Source organism: Apteryx mantelli, chromosome 9, assembly GCF_036417845.1.
Source record: "Apteryx mantelli isolate bAptMan1 chromosome 9, bAptMan1.hap1, whole genome shotgun sequence".
Lineage (NCBI taxonomy): Eukaryota > Metazoa > Chordata > Aves > Apterygiformes > Apterygidae > Apteryx > Apteryx mantelli.
The window spans coordinates 3,248,102-3,268,575 of record NC_089986.1 but is presented as its reverse complement, the minus strand read 5'-3'; the positions used below and the strand labels follow the sequence as shown (position 1 = coordinate 3,268,575).

At 38.4% G+C, this 20,474-nt stretch overlaps 2 protein-coding genes across 4 annotated transcripts in view; one reads left to right on the top strand and one right to left on the bottom strand.

The window, feature by feature from the left end:
* The window catches only part of PPM1L (protein phosphatase, Mg2+/Mn2+ dependent 1L), a 106,552-nt gene extending 96,521 nt beyond the window's left edge, over positions 1-10,031 (top strand). The window contains exon 4 of the mRNA XM_013955506.2: positions 2,569-10,031. Within this exon, the coding sequence (XP_013810960.2) occupies positions 2,569-2,915 (347 nt within the window). The 3' untranslated portion in view covers positions 2,916-10,031. The remainder of the gene's footprint in view (positions 1-2,568) is intronic.
* Positions 10,032-11,101: 1,070 nt separating this feature from the next.
* The window catches only part of B3GALNT1 (beta-1,3-N-acetylgalactosaminyltransferase 1 (Globoside blood group)), a 29,974-nt gene continuing 20,601 nt past the window's right edge, over positions 11,102-20,474 (bottom strand). Inside the window, exons 1-2 of one of the 3 annotated variants that reach the window (XM_067301576.1) lie at positions 19,826-19,860; positions 11,102-14,238 (exon numbers count right to left, since the gene is read on the bottom strand). In XM_067301576.1, the coding sequence (XP_067157677.1) occupies positions 13,188-14,147 (960 nt within the window). In that variant the 5' untranslated portion in view covers positions 14,148-14,238; positions 19,826-19,860 and the 3' untranslated portion in view covers positions 11,102-13,187. Of the gene's footprint in view, positions 14,239-17,047; positions 17,200-19,825; positions 19,861-20,474 lie in introns of those variants that run through there. The other 2 variants (XM_067301575.1, XM_013955497.2) reach the window with 2 other exon arrangements.

Genomic DNA, 20,474 nt, shown 5'->3' with positions numbered 1-20,474 from the left:
TCTTGTGCTGAAATCCCCAGAAGCCAACGCTCAGATTTCTCCTGAGAGTTCCTGTAACGCAGTGAGTGGTTATTGGTACCAAAACCTGCAGCCAAATGAAATTACTAATACCAAAATAAATGGCACTAGCTAACAGAATAGGGAGCAGGGCCCTCACTTTTTGAGCTAAGATGCCGCATTTTTAGAAGTATCTGCTTTGCAGTGTGGATATATAATGAGCAGGAGCAGTCACAGGGCCTCTGTCAAAACCTGCTGTTATTTTCACAAGAAGCCGCCTGTCCGATGCGTGCCCCGAGCGCTGCGGCACTGCTCGTCTAGCGGCTGAACGAGAGAGGGAGCCCACCGCTCCGATCCACCCCAAGAGACCTCTGTGCGAGAGGGAAACGCGCGTCCCGCCACGCAAGGATGCTGTTTTCCCCAGAAACTCAAGTGTTCTTCTGATCAGGGGCTTGAGCAATGTATGAAGTATCGGCTTAAATAGGGAGCCCTGAAACAACCACAGTTTTGACTTGGGAAGAGAGGTTCAGTTCTAGAGCCACAAGGGGATTGTGGCTGATAGAAATTTAAGTTATTCACCTTGAACAGAGTCCTTTGAGCTGAGCTCTCTAACACACAAAATTTTTGTGTGATTGCCAAAAGGGTTTTTTTCTTTAATGCCTTTTCCTCTTCAGTAACAGCTAGAGCTGCAGAACATTTGGTTTTTAATGAGAATTTTTAAGTATTCTGTATGGATGACTTTATAAAACAAAACATGAAAAGTGTCAACAGACACTTCAGTGAACCTCAGGAATTCAACCTGTGCCATAGAAAATTTCAGTTGCCACTTGACAGCGGCAGTGAAAAGTCATTTTGTATGCGTAAGCCCTACCTGCAAGGGCAGGTCGCAGATTGCAGCGAGTCAGTAAGATCAGATATCTCCTCTGCAAGCACAATAATGGATGCAGGCATTGCTTTCCTCTAATTACATATACAGTGGGGACTTACAATTACCTCTTGCTAATTGCATTTTGTGTCCCCTGTCATTCCAGTGTATACATATGATTACATTCAGAGTTACTATTTTTCTAATCACTTATGAAAAAAATCCAGTGCTGATAAATAAGCCTCTGTGTAAGATTCAAGCAAGAGGGCATCTAAATGTAGAGCAGCAGCTGGACAGGGCTTGTCTGACTGCATAGCTAAAGAGAAGTTGCAGATAGTCTCAAGAATCCTTCATTTTTAGACTAGGGAAGGAAATGTCTTAATAATGGAGACTCCATATAAGTATTCATGAAAACATCCAAATAAAGTTTTGCTTCTGCCAGTTTTAATACAAATCAAGCTTTAGACAAAAATTAATCGTTAAATGAAATGTAGTTTCATGTGAAAACAAAAGGAATTTACAGATTAGATCAGCCAACCAGGAACGGAAATGCTATCATAAGATTTAGGTGACTAGGTGGCTAACAAATAATTTATAGGCTAAAGCGCAAAGCTGAAAACATCCTGATAACTATGAAGAACAAACACATTTATAAGAAAACCAAAGCAGAGAACTTGCAGATATAAAAGACAATAGCTTACCTGATTTTGTTGCACATTTTTCATATTACGTTATACATTTTGCAAATTATTTGTCCTAAAATAACGTTGATAACTTTTCTGTCATGTTAAGATGAAGGGAGTACCACTGTGAATCAGTGCGCACAGTGCCACCCGCAAACATGCACATGAACCTGAAGGTGCTTCAGTTTTGCTCTTTGACCTTGAGGCAGCATATAGTTCCCTCCCTAATAAAATCCAGCTGTATAATGGCCAGGTGCTGGCTGTATCAGTCTCTGATTTCAGTGAAAAATACATCTCACTATAATCAACTCCTAAATATAATAGTATATTTTCAGTTGGAAGTAGCCTTAATCCTGGAGATGGTAATATCAGTCAGTCAAATCCCACATTGCGTTTTTCTGACTTGAAGCAAATTTTTGTGACTCATTTGTTCACAACAAGAATTTTTAGGTCTTTTTTGACACAGCTTATTCAGGGCAGGTTTGGTAGAAGAGCCTATAAATGTTTTTGCACTTGCTGCTTGTTTGCTTTATGCCTTAAAGTGAGATTTGATCCTACTGCAGAGTGTTTTCAGTGTTATGTTTCCTTCATAGATCTTCTCAAATGAGGGAAAACCTGAACTTGAACTACACAGAAAAAGGAGGGATTTTACTAAAGCAAGAATATAAAGATTTGCTTTCAGTATGTTCTCTTAACATTGCCGTAAGGCTTTCTGAACAATAAATTGTATGGTACAGGGATATTTATCTCTGTGTTCAGCATGTTGTCCGCCCCACTGGGGGAGTAAAGAGTATGAAGCAGTGCTTCATTTGAAAGCGCAGCCATTCGTGAGTCTTGTGCTTTGGCTGTTCCAGTAGCAGGTAAGCACAATCCGGCTCTTCGCTGCAGTGCTCTAATGTTTACTTTGCTTAAGGCATCTCCTGATTTTTGAAATATGTAACGTTTATACCTGAGGATGAATTTTGGGGTGGATCTGTCGGGAAGTCAGAGAAATGCTTTAACAGAGTTTGTGTTTCTCTCCAGGTGGCTTCATCAGCTTTAATGGCTCCTGGCGTGTTCAGGGGATCCTGGCCATGTCCCGCTCGCTGGGAGATTACCCTCTGAAGAACCTGAATGTCGTAATTCCTGACCCTGATATTCTCACCTTTGATCTGGACAAACTGCAGCCAGAGTTCATGATCTTGGCCTCGGATGGTCTGTGGGATGCTTTCAGCAATGAGGAGGCCGTCCGATTCATCAAGGAACGCTTGGATGAACCACACTTTGGTGCAAAGAGCATAGTTCTACAGTCATTTTACAGAGGATGTCCTGATAATATAACAGTTATGGTGGTGAAGTTCAGGAATAGCAGCAAAACAAAAGAACAGTAATTCCCAGTGGTTCTCTGCCTCACTCTGAACTTAAAACAAACTCTTATATTTTAAACATAGTAGAAAGCTCTAGTAAATACCATTAAGATTTTACACAAAAGGAACAGATCCCTCTGGTCTTTTTTTTTTTTTTTTTTGCTTAACAAAAGGAGCAATACAACAAATACATTTTCAGTGATTATAAGAATTAAGTTTATTCACATGTACCTGTCTCCTGTGACCTTGCTGCTCCTTAGAAACTAACTGTAATGTTCCATTTCAAACATTTTTTCAAATCCTCTGTAGACTTTTGATTTGATTTTCTTACCTCTTATTTCTAAGAGTCAAAGGTTCATTCAGATGCACGGCAGGGTCAGGGCAGTGCTGCTGCTTAATAGCAAGTGATAGGAATGATGCTGCTTTTCACTCATAGATGTAACTCTTCAGAATGATGCTCTACTGTTTTTCGTCTTATTCTTTTTTAATCTGCAGTGACAAGGTTGTATTGGAAAAGGTTTGTAATTATTGGCCTGTCATTGATATAAAGGAGGAGAAGGAGCCGAATATTAGCCTGAGACCATAGAACTGGCTCTCCTCACTTTGTTTTTTCCCCTCACATTAAACAAAACCTTGTTAAGCATGTGATTAGGTATAGTTATTGAATACCTGAAACCACATGTTTATTCAGTCTGTGCATTACTTTAAAAACATTTTGTCAACACCATATTGTATTCAAACCAACTAATGTTAAACTCCAGCAAAATACTGATGCCTTCTGTATCAGAAAACTAGTTCTGTCATGATAGAAGAATGTCTGTCATTCACTGAGAGTCACCCTTATGTCAGTTTTTTAGCATGGAATTTTCATAGGCATGTAAAGAAAATAATGCAAGATAAATTTTATTTCTTTAGTGATTGCTTGGAAAACTAAGCAAAACAAAGCATTCCTTAGAGCTACTAGATGGAATTTGCCTATTAAAGATTTCGTAGTACCACTGCAGATTAATTTGTAGTGTTAATCTAGGAGAAGACCACTTTAGAACAGTTTTTTGGCATAATGTGTAAATGCTAGGCAGTGTAATTGCACTGTAGAGAAGAGAGATTGTGTTAAGTCTAGGTAAAAATATTTTTAGATCTAACTTTCAATATTTAATTGTATTTTGGAACCTGTGACTATTGTAAGTTGAAACAATGACCTCCTAAATTTGGTATACATACAACAACTTAGTTGGCTGCTTCATGATTGAGTTGCTGCAGTAGCAGTGACAGGGCAATGTGTGTTACAGGAACAGAGCGAGGGCCGAGTTAGCTATTAGCGTGTGTTTTGGATAGCTTGCTTGCCTGCATCATGTCTTATAATAACATGTCCTTTGGGATTCCTTTCCCATAGAACTTGGTCCTGGAAGATCCACTGAAGTCTCTTGCCTTGAAGGTGATGGAGGTTCTCAGTATTTGAGTCCTGAGCTGAATCAGGGAGATAATATATTAACTGACATTGCCTGTTTGGTGGATAAAGATACAAGATAACTTGTGATTACTTTTTCTCATTACCACAGCTATAGCATTTTCTGGTAAAATGGCTTGTTTGTCTCTAAAATACTGTGATCTGTTGCGGTTCTGTTGAGTAGGTACGATGTTTCTCAGGACAAGAATGAACACAAATTCTGCTTTCCCCTGTTGGAAGGCTTTCCCACATCAGTCTTTTCATTTGTGTTTCTAGGTTATCTGATTCCTAACAAATTTCCCTTCTTTTGTTTGTTCTGAGATAATCACAAATCTTATCTGGTTTTGTTGCTCCTGCCAGTGCTACTCAAAATGTAAACATATCCTCTTCTCGTTCCAGACTCTTGGTAGATTCCCTTAACTTCTCTGTAATGTACAATGCACACCAGTGCAAAGCAGAAGTATAAAAGTGTCCAGAGCACTTTGAAACCCAGCCTGTACTGATCCTTACCTGGAAGATGGAAGGTTTGGGATTTTTTTAATCACTTGAACAGGGAAAACTGCATTCAGAGAATTTTAAATGCAACTTTGCAGTGAGATTGAGCAAGTAACAGAAAATACTAATAATTGCAGAGTACTTCAAGTATTTTATTTTGAAAAAGTATTTGAGCTCAGAATGCTGTGAAATGAAAACCCTGTGTGAAGTTTTCATGGGAGTGCTTAATCACGTACTGAATAATGCTAGAGCAGCAATATCTAAACCGTGCTCCAGGCAGAGCTCACAGTGCATATATAGCACTTGCCTTTGCTTTCTCCTTCACAGCTGACGTTTCAGTTGTACTGGCTTTTCCTTGTAGGACATTGGATGTTTGTCAGAACAGCTGCCCAGGGAACAGAAGAATTAGACCCAGCAGTCTGCAGAACTCTAAAGCACAGAGAAGCTTGTATAGCAGAGGAGACATTACTAATCCTTCACACATATTTGAGGAGCTGGAACTGGAACAACGGTCAGCTCCAGAAAAAATTACAAACTAAGGCCACTTGAGCGAAAAGACGATAGCTGCCACTAAACCTCTGTGCAGCTCACTTCCTCAAGCTTAGCAAATATTGCTAGGGAATTCCTGACCTTCTGTTGAGCACTGCTAGCCTTCTGGTTGCTTTGAGCCCTTGAGGCAGGGTGGGAGAATGAGCTGACAGGAGATGGGCAGGTTCGCAAAGTCCTGTAGCTGCCGGGAGGGAGCTGTGGGAGGGTGGCTTGCTCGGGGAGTAAGCCACACTCAGGGAATTCAAGAAAGCTCATAATGCAATACGATACAGAACTGTTTTGCAGACTTGCCTGGATATTTATTCCAGGATTTATTTATTCTCTGTCACTCACAGGTCGGTCCAGTCAGTTACTGAATCAGACCTATTTCAATCTTTGACTGCAGTTGCAACACTAGCTGTTTTAGCGCTGTTAATTTTGCCTGTAACACTCTCATTCTTTGTAGTAGCTCCCTTTCTTTGCCAAAGACATTCATGCCAATGATCTCTGGTAAGGTTGTTGACTTTTGTTTTTATTTATTTTAAAAAATTAGTTACAGCTGCTTTAGGGTTAATGATGGAAATGACTAATGGAAATGACAGGCTTTGGGTAGTCTTCCTCATACATGCACAGTGCCTGCATAGCTCCCCTGTTACAAGCCTTCTAATAAGTTTTCTAGTCCAGTTCTAGACATCTGTAACTAAAACTTTCTGGTCATGCTTAGTTGTGCCAAATTCTTTAGTGATACGTACATCTGTTGGATGACAAGATTAAGGAGATGTATGTATAGCTTATGCAACCTAAAAGATCTAGAGTCTGATCCTCCACTGCCTTAATATTAAATCCTACATCTGGAAAGAGCTGCCAGACACTGTAACCAGAAATAGCCCCACGTATGCTAGAGCAGTCTACCAGAATGTGTTACTGCATTGGAGAGAAAATACTTCCTGCATGCCATCCTCAGTGCCGCTTTCCTGCCTCAGCACTTGTCCAAAGAAGGGAGATGCACTTTGATTAGAGTGGCCCACATACATCTGAGAACTCCCTAATTCTTGCCTTACACCTTCATGGAACAATTTTGATGTTTAAGCCAGAGTAGCTTTATCAGTGACATCTGTTCACCAAGTAAGAGCATCTAATAGCAAAAAAGTGATATATTAAGATGGTGCCAAAGAGCATCTTCAGTTTGGTCCAACATGCAAACTGTACCTTGTCATCAGTCATCTCATCCAGTGCTTAAATAAGTTAGGCTCTGCCCAACAGTGGTATTATAAATGAGCAGTTGGATTCATGTAGTACTTTTTTGCACGTAATAAAAATACTAATATTTAGTACATCACTCTGATTATATGCTAGTATGGTATTAGAAAGGCTGTTTGTCCATATAATGAAAGGGCTATAACCCTCATCAGCTGTAGCGCCTTGTACTGTTCCTGGGAATCTGAAGTGTAGGTACCAGGCCGGTTAGGTGTGATCATAGCTCCGTCTAGTGGCTCAGCACGTTACCTAAGCAGTAGTTATTAAAGCTGATAGTTGCTCTGTTAGCACATGTGAAGAATGCATGTGATTAAAGACTCCCGTGTCCCTTGTGCAGAAGTCCACTACGAGGTTAATGCCAGCCCATTCTCTCAGGCTGAATTTTACACCAGTGCTGAAGCAGTGCAGTCTGAACATGCGCATGTAGCTAAGAAATTCAGCTACTCAGCTGCCAAAAATGTGTGTGAAAGAGTTTGGCATATAATAATCTTGTCCTGCGTCCCCTGCCAACTTACACACATGCACACACCGGTGTATGGAGATCTTCAAAAAACTGGCAAATGCATTTTAAACGTTGACATTTGTTTATGGAAGCAAAATGTTTGGCTTAGACTACAGTAGTCAAGCTTGGAGGACTCCAGAATTCATAGCTGGTCTCAGGGATAGCAGGATCTGCTATTTTATTTTGTATAAAATGTATGCCATTTCTTTTGTTGTGATATTCAGTGCTAATAGTCTGGGCATATTTATCCTGTCTCATTGGGGAGGGGTGGTCACAGATGACATTTCGAGGCCCTTGTCAGCACCGTAGTCCTAAAACTTCTAAAAAGACAGAATTTCAAATGATTGTTTATCGAATAGAATGCTTAGATAAATATTACAAATAAATGCCACTTAACATAATGAAATATTGTCTACAGGCTTGTGAAGGCAAGGTCAGAGCTAAAACTACTGTTATTACAGTATTATACCATTTAAAAATTAGAATGCAGAGGTTAGTAAATACACTGGGTTAGCCTGAAGTAACAGTGCATGCTAATGCTGCACAATATTAATGCCGCATCTTGAAAATAAAGGAGTTTTGTTATTCACCTGTCTTTCAGAATACATGGCATTCTTGCTTTAAATAATATTATATTGCTGATGTATCTAATACTTATTTTACATATAAAAATATTCAGTAAGTGATTAAAAAAAAAAAAAGGTCACCAGTCTTTCATTTTCTACAGCAGGTTTTTATGCCTTCATCTTGAAATCTGGCTGTACAAAACTGAAGATGCTAGATTAAAAAAGTTAGAACATTCGGTTTAAGTTTAACAACTGTATAGAACAGAGCTGTTACCTTCAGTGTTGTCAATACATTTATAAGTTATTTTTCTAAATCTGAGAACTCACATCCAATAAGATAGCTACCTTTAAATTAAGAATACTGATTTGAATATTGAATTACTCAGTTTTATTTATATAGTACTGACAGGCTTAGCTCAGCAGCTATTTTAAATATAGTTTTCCCCTAAGTAACTTGACGTTCTAGGTTATCAGTTGTCTCCAGTCATAGATGATATATTGGATGTTCTACTGCTAAACAAAATGTGTGGAAAGAAACTGAAGCCTGTCTAAAACCATAAATACCTAGAAGCTCAGAAATCTACTTCAGCCTATATTCAAAACAGTTGATTAAAAGAAAGACTATGAAGAATCAGGTATAATGTTTCAGAAATCTGAATGCAGGACTGTCAAACATTGTTCTCTGGGTATGCCTATAGCATAGTCAGGGGTGCAAGAGTAATGCAGACAGAACTGTACTTTAACTGCACTTGCTTTAGCCTTAGTAATCAAAGTCATGAAGCTAAGCTGCGTGGGCCGACAGTCAAGTATCTGCTCAGCATCCCCAGCAGGCTTGTCCATGCAAATGTTGGTGTCATCGTGGTTTCACCACCCTGTGAAATTAAGTTGGCTGAAAGTAGTGAGAGTTTGCCCCTGTGCCTCTGCAGATGTACTCGCTTGGCTTCATCTGTTATCAGACAAGACTTTCACACCAGAACTGAGAAAGTCCATGTGTGATTTAAAACTTCTCCTTCTGGTAGAAACAATTCAGTTTAAAACGTGTTTCATTGGGAAAAGTTCTTTGGCTGTTTGGAGTTAGTTTCATTTTGTACTGAATCACTACATTGCTCTTTGACAAACTGTTCCTAGCTGCGTAAGTCAGATACAAAACTTACACAGTGGTTAATAATGTTGGATTTACAAATCAAGCCCATTCGTATAAATTTCAACCCCACCTACCTTTAACAGGTTGAATTATAATGCAACACTTGCACCTACTTCTACCAATCATGTAACTGTTAATTTTGTATGAGGAGCAGTTAAAAAAAACATACTGTGTGTTAGTATACTTAGTGACTGCAAAACCATTTCTGCCTAGTGTATTTGTAAGTGCTCTTAAAAAGATTGAGAAAAACTGATTATGAAAATGAACTGTGCATGTTCAGAATTCTATAAGGGCAGTTCAGAGGTTTATTAAAAAGCCTGAACAACGTGAGACATAACAAAACCACAATGTTTAAGTAATTTGTCTTGCTTAAAGACAACTTCCATTTAGTTCAACATTGCTATATTACCTTAGATAAGAGCCTCTTCAGGCTTCTGTTTGTAACATTTTTTTCACTCAAAGCAAAAGTGTTTTTAAGATTTTATCGTTACTGCCAGCTCAGGGGGGACTGCACTTCACTATTACTTTGAAGCCCACCACAGACAAAAGCATTACTGAGAGGAGGGGACAGGACGTCAGGCTCAATGCCATCGTAGTTTGGATAGCAAATTTGGGTGCATATGACATCTACAGACCATCCTCACTCGGCATAAACTTTAAAAAAACTCATTCACAGTAATATGATCTGGAAAAATTAATGTGCTATGTAGCAACTGTCAGAAGGCTAGAAGTAAACAGAGCTCGGATATATAAACCGTATCAATAAACACCACTTGGGTTTAACTTTGTATTTCTAAGTGCTTTTTTTTTATGGGAGGAAAATTAAGTCTCAAAACTGCGGTGAGACAACTGTGCTATAATGCAGATTATATTTCCTGACGTGAGTTTCAGGAAGATACTGCCGTTAGTGAAGAACCATGTAACAGCAGCATCTCCAAGACTACATTTTCTTTGGTCCCTTAAAAGAAAGTGTCTTTAGGATTTTTAGACACCCAATATGTAATCATAGACTTTGTTTTTTATTTTATGTTTCTTTAAAATGTGGACTCAACTACATGTGAAAATAAACAACAAACATAGACTTAGCTTCATTTTAAGGTTGTTTTCTTTTCTTCCCATATGTAATACTTGCATTTGGATATGGTTAATAAGATGCAATATGCAAAAACTGCATTAAAACTTGACAAGCTTATTTTAACAATCAGGCTGCAGTTTTAAATGTCCTTCCCATCCCCCTTCCCCCCCCCTTGCCAAACTCTACCTTAAGCAAACTGTAAATTACTCTTAATAAATGACCAAAATGGTACACACTGGTCAGAAAAAAATAGAGATTAATGAAAATTTGAAAAGTAGGGAGTAAAGCTCTAGCTCCAAAACTCCTTCAACATGTGTAACGTCTAATACATGAATATCAAGAACTCAGTGTCATATTGTTTGGTTGACCTTCAATCAGTTTCTAGTTTAAATTTGAAGGAAATATGATAAAAGTTACATTATTTATTGTATATCCAGACATTCTTGTTTATTTACAATGAACTTGCATTGAAATATTTTAGTAGTAGCTAGAAAACATAAGACTTCAAAAAATATTCCAAAGCCTCTATGTTCTTTTAGTGATGATACCGAACTGATGCTAGAATAATGCCCCTACATTTGCAGGCAAAGAATACACTTAATGGTTTAGGAATGCACACAAAATATTGAAACATTTTTGACTTTTGAACCCTTCTGGAATAATAAACAGGCAATACAGGTTTGAAATTTTACATTGTAACCCCTTTTTGCTATCCAACCAAGAGTAGTTTCCAAACTTTTTTGACCAATGCATTATTATTAGGCTTTTCAAGTTATTACTGAAGCCCCCCACTTTTAATACCAAGATCACAAATGCTTTGAAGTCTGTCTTTTTTTTTTCTTTTTTTTTAATGGCTTTATCAACTATTTATTTGCAAGGAAAAGAAGAATCTTAGGATTTGAAAAAATCTTAACCTGTGGTTTAGACTTCATTTTTTTTTAGTTAAAATATCATAAGCACATGCTGTAAAATTTAGGCCCAAATGATAACCACCACTGACTTAAATGCTTGTGTCAGCTTACAGACTTAAGCTTTTTAACCTCTTGCATAGCTGCGCACACTAGAGATTTCTCCAATACTTGCTTTAAGCAGAAACATTGGCTTCTTTGTGCATTTTTATGGTCTTTTAAGCAATAATAAGGTCAAATGCAAATACAAACTGGATATGGAAGTGGGTTAAAAAAGACAGACACAGGAACATTTTACAATATAACTTTCTTGCAGAATTTATGTCACTAAATTACAATTTCAAGTGGCATAAACAGATCACTGTGTATAAACCTACATTTGTGAAAACAAAAGCCTTGTAATCTATGATCAGTGTTACCATTCTGGGATGCGAATATAAAAATAGCTTGTTCGGCGACAGTTGCATTTTTATTGCAGTAATGCACAGCCATTTTTCTGTGATACTCATCATTTTCTCAACGAGAGCACTGTCTGCTTTATATATCCAGTTTTTGAAAATTACATAGTCTTTCATAATACAATTTTTTGAAAAAGCAATACAAACTGTGGTGTAGGATCAGTGTTCTTGTTACTTATTTCCAAATAAATAAAATTATTTCCAAACATTTATCATGGCAGGCTTAAGAAAAAATTGAAATTTTTTTAAAGAAAGATGTATACACAATCAGAGGACAAGTTAACCATTTTTCACAGAGCTCTCAGATCTGACCACAATACTAAAATATTCGAATGACAGATCCTAAAACCATAAGAACAGTCGTAGTTTTACCTCTGTTTCTAGGACTACAATAGCATTCCTTCCTCAATTATGCAATACTGTATCTTTAGCTATTTAGTTTAACCAAAAAAAAAAAATCTATTTTTGAAAAACTTTGACCCTCCTGACATACATTCTTAAAACACTGAAATCTAAAATGCTTATTTTGACGGTATTCTCCCCTAAGACCTCATTTTTATAGTTAACTAATGTGTCCTGTAATTCCATCATAAAACTATGTGCAGTTATTGAAAAGACAGCAAAATTCAATACTGACCATAATCACAATGTAACAAAAAAAAGGGTGAAACCTCAATCTTAGTACTAGAGGTTTCTGCATCTCTTCTAATTTGTCTCTAAGAGACTATCTGAAAGACAGCCAAATGTAAATATCTCATAACATATTAGCTTTAGTACAAATAAGGTGGCAGTGCTCTGTCATTCTGGATGTACAGGAGTAACTATAGTATCTTCAGTGTGTAGTAGATGTGTCAAGAATAATTATGTTAATGCAATTACAGATTCTGTATTGTTGTCCATTAGAAGTGTAAACTACTGAAAACTTAGCCTTGCTGATATGAATAAAGTTATTAAAATACCCGTCTTTACAGATATAGTTGCATTTGTCTTCCTTAAGAATCTTAGACTTTCATTCTTAAAATTTAAAATCTGAAACAAGAAAACTACTTTAGAAACAACTATAAAGTCACAATTTAAATACATCTGTTTTTATTTTTCCTGCATGGGCTCCAATACCTCTTGGGATGCATCAGCACATATACATATGTATGATTTTGCTATGTTACGAGATATACAGTAACTAAACTGCACACAGACTCTTCTGCATTTAGCCCTCAAATTCTGTGACTGTTATCAACACTGCTCAAGACATCAAAGCAATATCTATTTTATAGATACATACATTACCACACACACACACACACAGAGAGTACACTGTATTTTTCAGAATTCCCCATCAGATGCTGCAGACACCAATAAGATCCAATGTTCCAAAGTCTTGTAACACTATCAGAAGCATCACTGAGGTGATACATTTAAATAAAAAGGTAGATTTTTTTAAGTTGCATGCTGAGCAGAGAACAAATACTTCTGTTGAGTGTGGCAAAGGAAGATGGTTTGCAAAACAACAACAACAAAAAAAGTCCTGTTAGCCAGGGATTTGGGAAGCATCATCAAAGCTAGTTTCTCAGAAAAAATATTATTTGTTGGTGAGATTTCATAAATCCCAGGAGATTCAGGTAGAAATTCTGTTGTTACAGCAAAATGCATGCAGAAGTGTCAGAGGGAGCCAGGACAGAGTATTCCAAATTATCCTACATGCTCAGGATATATACACGGAAGGTGTTTTGTGAATTCCTGATCTTCTCATTTAAGAGTATTACAATGCCTCAGCGAAATGCTGCCAGAGCAGTTTTGCCCTTGCAGCAGAGTAGTCCTCCTTTAGTCAGTCATTTCTAAAACTGTTGTTTTGTTTCCTGTTTCCCTAAATCGTAAACATTTTTACACTGAAATTCAAAGGTTTAAGATGATTCATATCAAAGGCAATTAAGTGAAGCGTCTGATGACAAATCTTGCCAAAACCTGATTATTTCACTTGAGGTAATACCATGTACTGCAATCAAATGTCTATACTTACAAATATCAAAATTAATTTTATAAAGAAAGAATTGTTTATCTTCTGGAATACTGATGTTCACTTTAAGTATACTTAAACAAATTCCAACGTAAACATCTTCAAATTTAATAGGTTTGATATGACTCATCAATTCATAGATCCTCAGAGCAAGTTTCCCATCCAATATATAACCCATTCCACTACAATATGGAGGAAACAACCTGAATGGATATTCATCATAGGAGATGTATGTTTTTTTGTAAAAGCCTCTGTAGGCAAAATTATCTATTAGAGGATAACCAGTAAAAATATTTTCTGAGGAATTTAGCTTTAGAAGAAATTTTACTAAATTACCAGTGTTGATGAAAACATCAGCATCAGTCTTCATGAGGAATCTAGCATTTGAACAAAATTCAGTTACCCATCTAAACGCCATGATTGTTTTCAAGGTAAGATTGTCATACGTGTCCATAAAATCTTGGCGAATTATGTCACCATAGAGAATGCTTTCATCTTCTACTGACAGCGTTGCAGAATTGTCTTCTTTGTGAATTTCCTGACCTAATAAGAAAAGGGTTAGAACTCGATGTCCCCACCAGAAGTTTTTAGATCCCCAAGTTATTCTTATGGCCTGCCTTGACTTCACATCCTTAGGTTCTGAAGACACCAAGATGACTAGAAATGGATTTATGTCTTCGCATTTCAAGCGTTGCCGCAAAGTGAAGAGGTAGTGTTGCTTGTAAATTGGTTCATATTCATAAAAATACATTGCGTTTGTATGCTCAATCACAGTGTTTGAGGAAAGAGTTATGTACCATATTGCTATGACAGAAAATACAAGGAGGGACAAAAAAATCCATTTTAACTGTCTAATATACATGACACTAACTGGAACTGGGCGATAAGTAATTTGCAGAAGTATGCCAGTGACCTTCAAAATCTGGACCACAAGTTCGGAAGCACAGGTCTTACTGAAAAACAAATGAAAAAGTAGTATTCAGAATGCTATTATTCAAACATTATCTTTTTCTCAGCCTAAAATGGTAGCTGAAAGTGTGCTATAATAAAGACAAATCCAAGACTTCTTGGTTCAGCTATTGCATATTGTATCTTGTACACCATGAATCAACACTATATCCTGAAAACAAGCATGAGCAGAATACTGAATTGCTACTGAGTACGGTATGGATTGAAATCTCATAGCTTTCATGCTGGGAATTTCCCCTACATAAACCTGATCTCTACAAAGGATCGCAAATAATAGAGTATTTTGATCCTGGAGAAAGTTGAAGGCTCTTAGCATGATGTTTTAGACTTATTTAAACCTCGAAGAAGGAAGACAGTACACAAAATCTAATGGCTACAAAGTGCTCAACAAATTGTTGTTCAGAGGCTTCAAAATTTTGAAGTTTATTTTAAAGAAAGGGGTCTTACTAGTTTTTATAAACTAGAACAAACCAGCAAAGCAAGCAGGTAAAAAGAGTACAGGCAAGCAATTCTTCCCTCATTGAAGGGCTGCGCAGAGTCTTACATCTAACTACGTGTTCTGAACTGGCTGAACAGGTGATGGGGAGAGAAGGAAGAAACAACTTCCCTACAATCCCAAGCTATTTCAGCATTGCAGACTTGCAAACACAAACGTATCTTGGCAGACAGACTGAGCTATTACAATGCCCAAAGAAACGGCTGTTCCGATAACACGTAACATTATACAACATTCAATTATTTTCTATTATGTGCTTATTAAATCAAGTGATTTAGTAAAGGAACATGGCAACTAATTTTGTCACAGCAGTTTTGCAGTTGACACAATGGGAGCAGCAGCAAATCCACTGCAGTAGCTGAGGCTCAAACCTTAAATAAGCTTTGCAAATTCTAATAGTTTCATTTAAACAAACAAGTCACTACAAAATCCTAACTATTTTTATGTATCTAAGTTGCAAAGAAGAAAGGATCCCATCTGTGTTATTTTCCTGAAATGTCTACAGACCCTATCCCAATGTGCCAGTGCATGAGTTAGAAAATGCAACAGATGATTAGCCCTGCTCTATAATGCATGCCATATTAAATGAAAACAGCAATGAGCATGAAAGAGGAACACAGAACCAAAGCAGTCTTTCAGTTAGTGACATACATATTGGTCTGGAGTCAAATCTATGCAGGCAGGTACTTCCAAGCCTCCACGGAGTCCATGCTGAAGATACTACTAGAGTGTCAAGATTATAAATTCAAACCAATATATCTTTCCAAAACTATATTTCAAATAAAATACCTGTCCTTGCCACAGAACAGTGCTTACCTTTACTATATTTATTAAAAGTATGTATCTTGTGAACATGTATTAGATATCGTTACGCCAAAGCGATAACCATGTCTTATTAAATGCACAGGAGCCAGTTTGAGATGCAGTTTCACAGCTGAGCAAGAAACTCCCTTGGCCTACTGTGGGAGTTCCAGATGATCTCTAATGCTTTCAGTGATAATATTTTCCCCTGCACTGTAAAGCAGCCACAAAGACTCTGGAAAGATGATGGGAAGGTTCAATTTCACAAGACAGTTAGTTAATTACACTTTAACTTATCTATCTTTGAAAATACCACCACAGGACTTGGAGCTTTTTGGTATAAAATGTTTACAAAAAAAGAACATAATCTTCTGGAATTTAGGTGAATTTGATTTGCCAGAGCCTTCCTGCCTTGTATTTCTACATATGATTTGACCTTAATAGATGATCCTTTAAAGCAAGTATTTGGACCCTATTTCATCAGTGATGCATCATGCATCCCTGACAGTGTATTACAGCCATTTTATACAAATAGCTATTAAACAGAAGAATTTCAGACTGATCTCTCTCAAATGTGCATTACTTCAAAAATACTAAAGGGCTAACAGGAATCAGTTCTTCATTGGGGGCATCTCACCTAATTACCGATGAACAAGTGAGTTTCATTAAGAACCTCCTAAAATGATTGATGATCTTTCCCTAGTTCATAAAACGCTTAGAAGCTCAGATTTTTTTGTCAATTCTTTTACCTCCACATGGATTAAACATATATAAGCAAAATGAAATTAAAGTTTGGCAAGTGTAGAGAAAGCTATCAGAGGGTCTGTCCAAACTATAAGTAATTTAGGGAAGCTGATTACAATCGCAAAACACTCAAGATGATTTCCCCTCTTTATATGGGATCCAAACTGATAGTTACTTCCCAGTTTTATGGGAAGAAAAAAAGAAGATACTTAATTCTTCTCTCTTCATACACCAACCTGATTTTTATTGAACAATATGAAAAATACATACTAGAAGAAAATAATCTAAGTTACATACCAGTGCTTATGTATTAGATTTTATATAAATAATATTTCTCAGGGTTTGATGATCAACTTAAAGGAAAAACATATCAAAATTTGGTCAGTTCTTTACATCTTGAAAGAAAAAAATTCTGTCGATAAAGATTTCAATTCCTTATTGACAAAAAGTCTGATTCTATGACATTTTGAACAACAGAATTAGAGACCAATGCCCGATCTAATAAGCAATGAAAAATCTGGGAAGAGGGTAAATCAGCAATTCAAATTCTTTGCCTACACTATGCAAAACACAATCTTAAAGCTATCAGATCTTCATTAAAAGCCTGCACCACATGGAATCCACAACGAGCATTATAAAATGCTGAGTATTATGCTGTATGAATCCTAAGGAGTTAGGAATCCTACTAAGAAACTATAAAAGTTTAGTGTCTAGTTTCCACAAACGCTGCTGTTCTGTTCCATAAATCTTACCCACGTTATCCTTTTCGGCCGCTCCACCACCTTGCTCTCAGAAACACCAATGCTAAATTGTCTTACCATTTTGGAAATACAGCAACTGGCAATTCTTTCACTTGTGAAATTTCAACAACTACCACATATGCTGAGCATGCAGCTGAGAAAGTGAGAAAACAGAAGAATGGATAACAGTAAATGAGTTGCTTAGTCCAGCAGACTATCAGTGACCATTCACGCAGCAGAGGGCAGCAGCACCAATCTCATGAAATAAGCATCAAATGGCAGGAATAGCTCACTCAAAAAAGCAGGATGATCAACAATGCACACAGCATTTTTTGGATATATAAAGCTACATCCCCCAAGTAATAAGCTAAACTGTTTGCAAGCTAGCACAGGTTCATCAAAATAAAGCTTTTATAATGGTGAAGTGGTAGAAACTGCACTCCCAAAACGTTAGCTACTTAGTGTAGTGCTGAGAACTTACAATGAAGGGCAGTCATCTTCCAAAACCATTAAGCAAAGCACTCTGGCTTCAAGCACACACAGAAAATAATACAAGTGCCAATAAAATGAGAAATCCTAACCACAGCAGGTAACAAAAGAGTCCCATCTCTTTTTATTCCAAATCCTTAAACCAAGAGTTATCCAAAGCAATGAGGTTGAGCTGATGCGGTTTGATAGGTCACTTAGTAATTTTGCTAGGAGGTGGTAAAGTTGCAGAAATTACAGATATGCCCAAGACAGGTTCTCTACTACTTTTATACTCCATTTTTCTGCATTTTTTGCTTTCTAGTTGTACTGATATATGATAGGAGAAGCAGCAGGGAGCAATGTCAGTTCAAAACTTCTTTTCAGAGAAACAGTTTCATTTGCTTGCAAGTTCACAGCTTGCTGGCAGGACTCAAACTTAAGTTTGAGGTTATGCTGACAGATCAAACAGATCAATTTTAAGACAATCGCATTTAAGGCAAGATGCGCTGGACACGCTCTATAGTAATTTTAGATGCATTCCTCACACTCTGCTATAGCTAGAGTAATATGAAATGCAGACAGACATTCTTGACAGGAAAAAAGTAGCAAACTGTCATAATCATTAAATTCTAGCAATTATTATAATAACCAATGGATAGTTCAATTTAAAGATAAAAAACCACCTAACATATTTGTAATGATAGGTGTATATAAACAAAAATTAAATTTTTTTTTAGTCACTGCCACAAATCATTTGGAAAGGTATCAAAGTTCTTGGCCTCTCATTTTCTTCATATGGCTTGCTAACAACAGGAGCTCGACGTATTTTTGCAAGATGCTAGGCTATGAGGATAACTAAGTTTAAAGGATATTAATACAATAACACTTTTAAAAATACTTTAAATAACCTTTAAAAATGACTTGCTATCACTTCAAATTGTCCAAACAATCTTAATTTTCTTTTCTAGGCAATTTTCCAGTATGTGTGGAGCAACTAAGGAGGAAACAGCCCAAAAGGTAGAATTAAGAGGAAATCTACTGCCCTCTGCTGAAATTACACAAAACAGAGTTAAATTCCTCTCATTTTTATATTAAAAAAATAAAAATACGGTGATACAAGAATATTTTGTATTCATACACTAGGTTTCTGAGACACTATCCTTCTGAACTATGCATCTGGACACATATGTCATTCTAAGCTCAGTGTTCGATTCCAGTGAAAAACAAGGAAATAAGAAAAACAGGAAGAGAAAAAAAAATGAAAGAAACCAGTCTCTTTATAAATCAGTTTAGTCTAACTCAAGAGCACAAAAACTGAAATAAATCTGCTCTCCTACTGAGCAGCATTGACAATGCAGAGTTAAGGTTCTCCAAGTACCTTCACCCTCCTTTTCTGTGATTTAGTGTTTGCCTTTCTTCTGTATGTAGTTTTCAGAGCTAGATTTTTTTTTTAAATAATTACTGTACATTTGTAAAATGCTTTTTCCCGAATGGGTATATTTCTTTCCCTTAACTCTATTTCAGTGTATTTAACCTCTGAATCTGCTTTATGGGGAAGAACTGCAAGCAGCCCAGTTTCATCAACACATCTCAGTTCTGCACTAGCCACTGATGTTAAAGGATTCTGCAGTTAACAGACCAGTGAAAAGCAAGAGGCAAAATTAGTTAACAATAAGGCTTTTTGAGTACTTTGACTTCTTAAAATATTTTTGTTTAACACGAGCTTTATTTAGGATATTCCAACCAAAGCCAAATACTTGAGAAACCCTGCAAACAGTATTCTGAAAACATCGCCCAAACACTGTACGAGCACGATTGAGCAAGTGCTTTTATTTTTATTGCTTAAGCGCCTACGTTATTATCCTTTTGCCTAGGGGGTGTTTCAGCGTTTGGAAGTAACCTGCCCAACCGCATCGCTGCCGGCCAGAGAGCTCCTTCCGTCCTGTTCCTCTCACCCACAAGTTTGCAGCGGCCTTGCAGGTCCCGGCAGCGGCGCCTCGGCAGGCCTTGCCTCCCGCTCGCGGTGACCACCTCCAGCCCCCTCCTCGGCGAATTTCAAAAACACACGCCCAGGCACGCTATCTGTCTGCTCTCCTCTACGAGCGAGCGGCAGACCGTTTTAACACTGCTCCCTCCGAAAATCCATGGGGAGGGGGGCGCACCCCTGGCCCAGCCCCGCTGGAAGCCCGCACCACCCCCTCGCCGCCTGCCACGGCCCGGCCCGGCCCGGCCCGGCCCAGCACCCCCGCCCGCCCGGCCGTTGCCTGCAGCCGCCTCCGCCCCGGCGCCCTGAGCCCGCCGCTGCCTCCCGACCGCCATTACCGTACTGCGCGGCGCCGCCGCCGCCCTCGCCTAGCCGCTGGGGCGGGCGGGAAGGGAAGGGAAGGGCGGGGCGGGGCGAGACGGGGCAGGGCGGGCGGCCGCGCCTCCGCGCAACGGCCGTCGCGCCTCGCGCCTTATGGCCAACGGTCGCCGCGCCACGCGCGCAACGGTCGCCGCACCTCCAGGCAAAGCGCGGCCCCGGGGGCGCCCTTAGGAAGCGATGGCTCAGTCCTGGGGGGGGGCAGTTACAGAGCCAGGCTGCGGCAGATGCAGAGAAATGACACCCTCCTTGCAGGAAGTGGGCATGGGGGCTAACGGTGAAGGAGAATTACTCGCAGGAAGGCTCCTACTTCTCGTCCTGAGGGCCTGCAACAGGCCTCGGGTGTAATAAATGGCATTTTGGTTTTCCCCCTAAATGCGGTCTGTTACTTCCCTGATTTGTTCCTAGCAGTGCATGCGGTCCCTTCCACTGCAGACCGCGCCATATTCACTTTTTACACACTGCAGCCTTGTAGGTATGAGATCCAAGTTGGTGGATTCTAGGGGAGAAGAGACACAGGCTTTCAAATTGCACTTGGCCTCTTGCTTTACCTAATGTAATTGATCTGAGTGAAAATTCACTCTCAAGCCTAAGTTATTACATATCTCT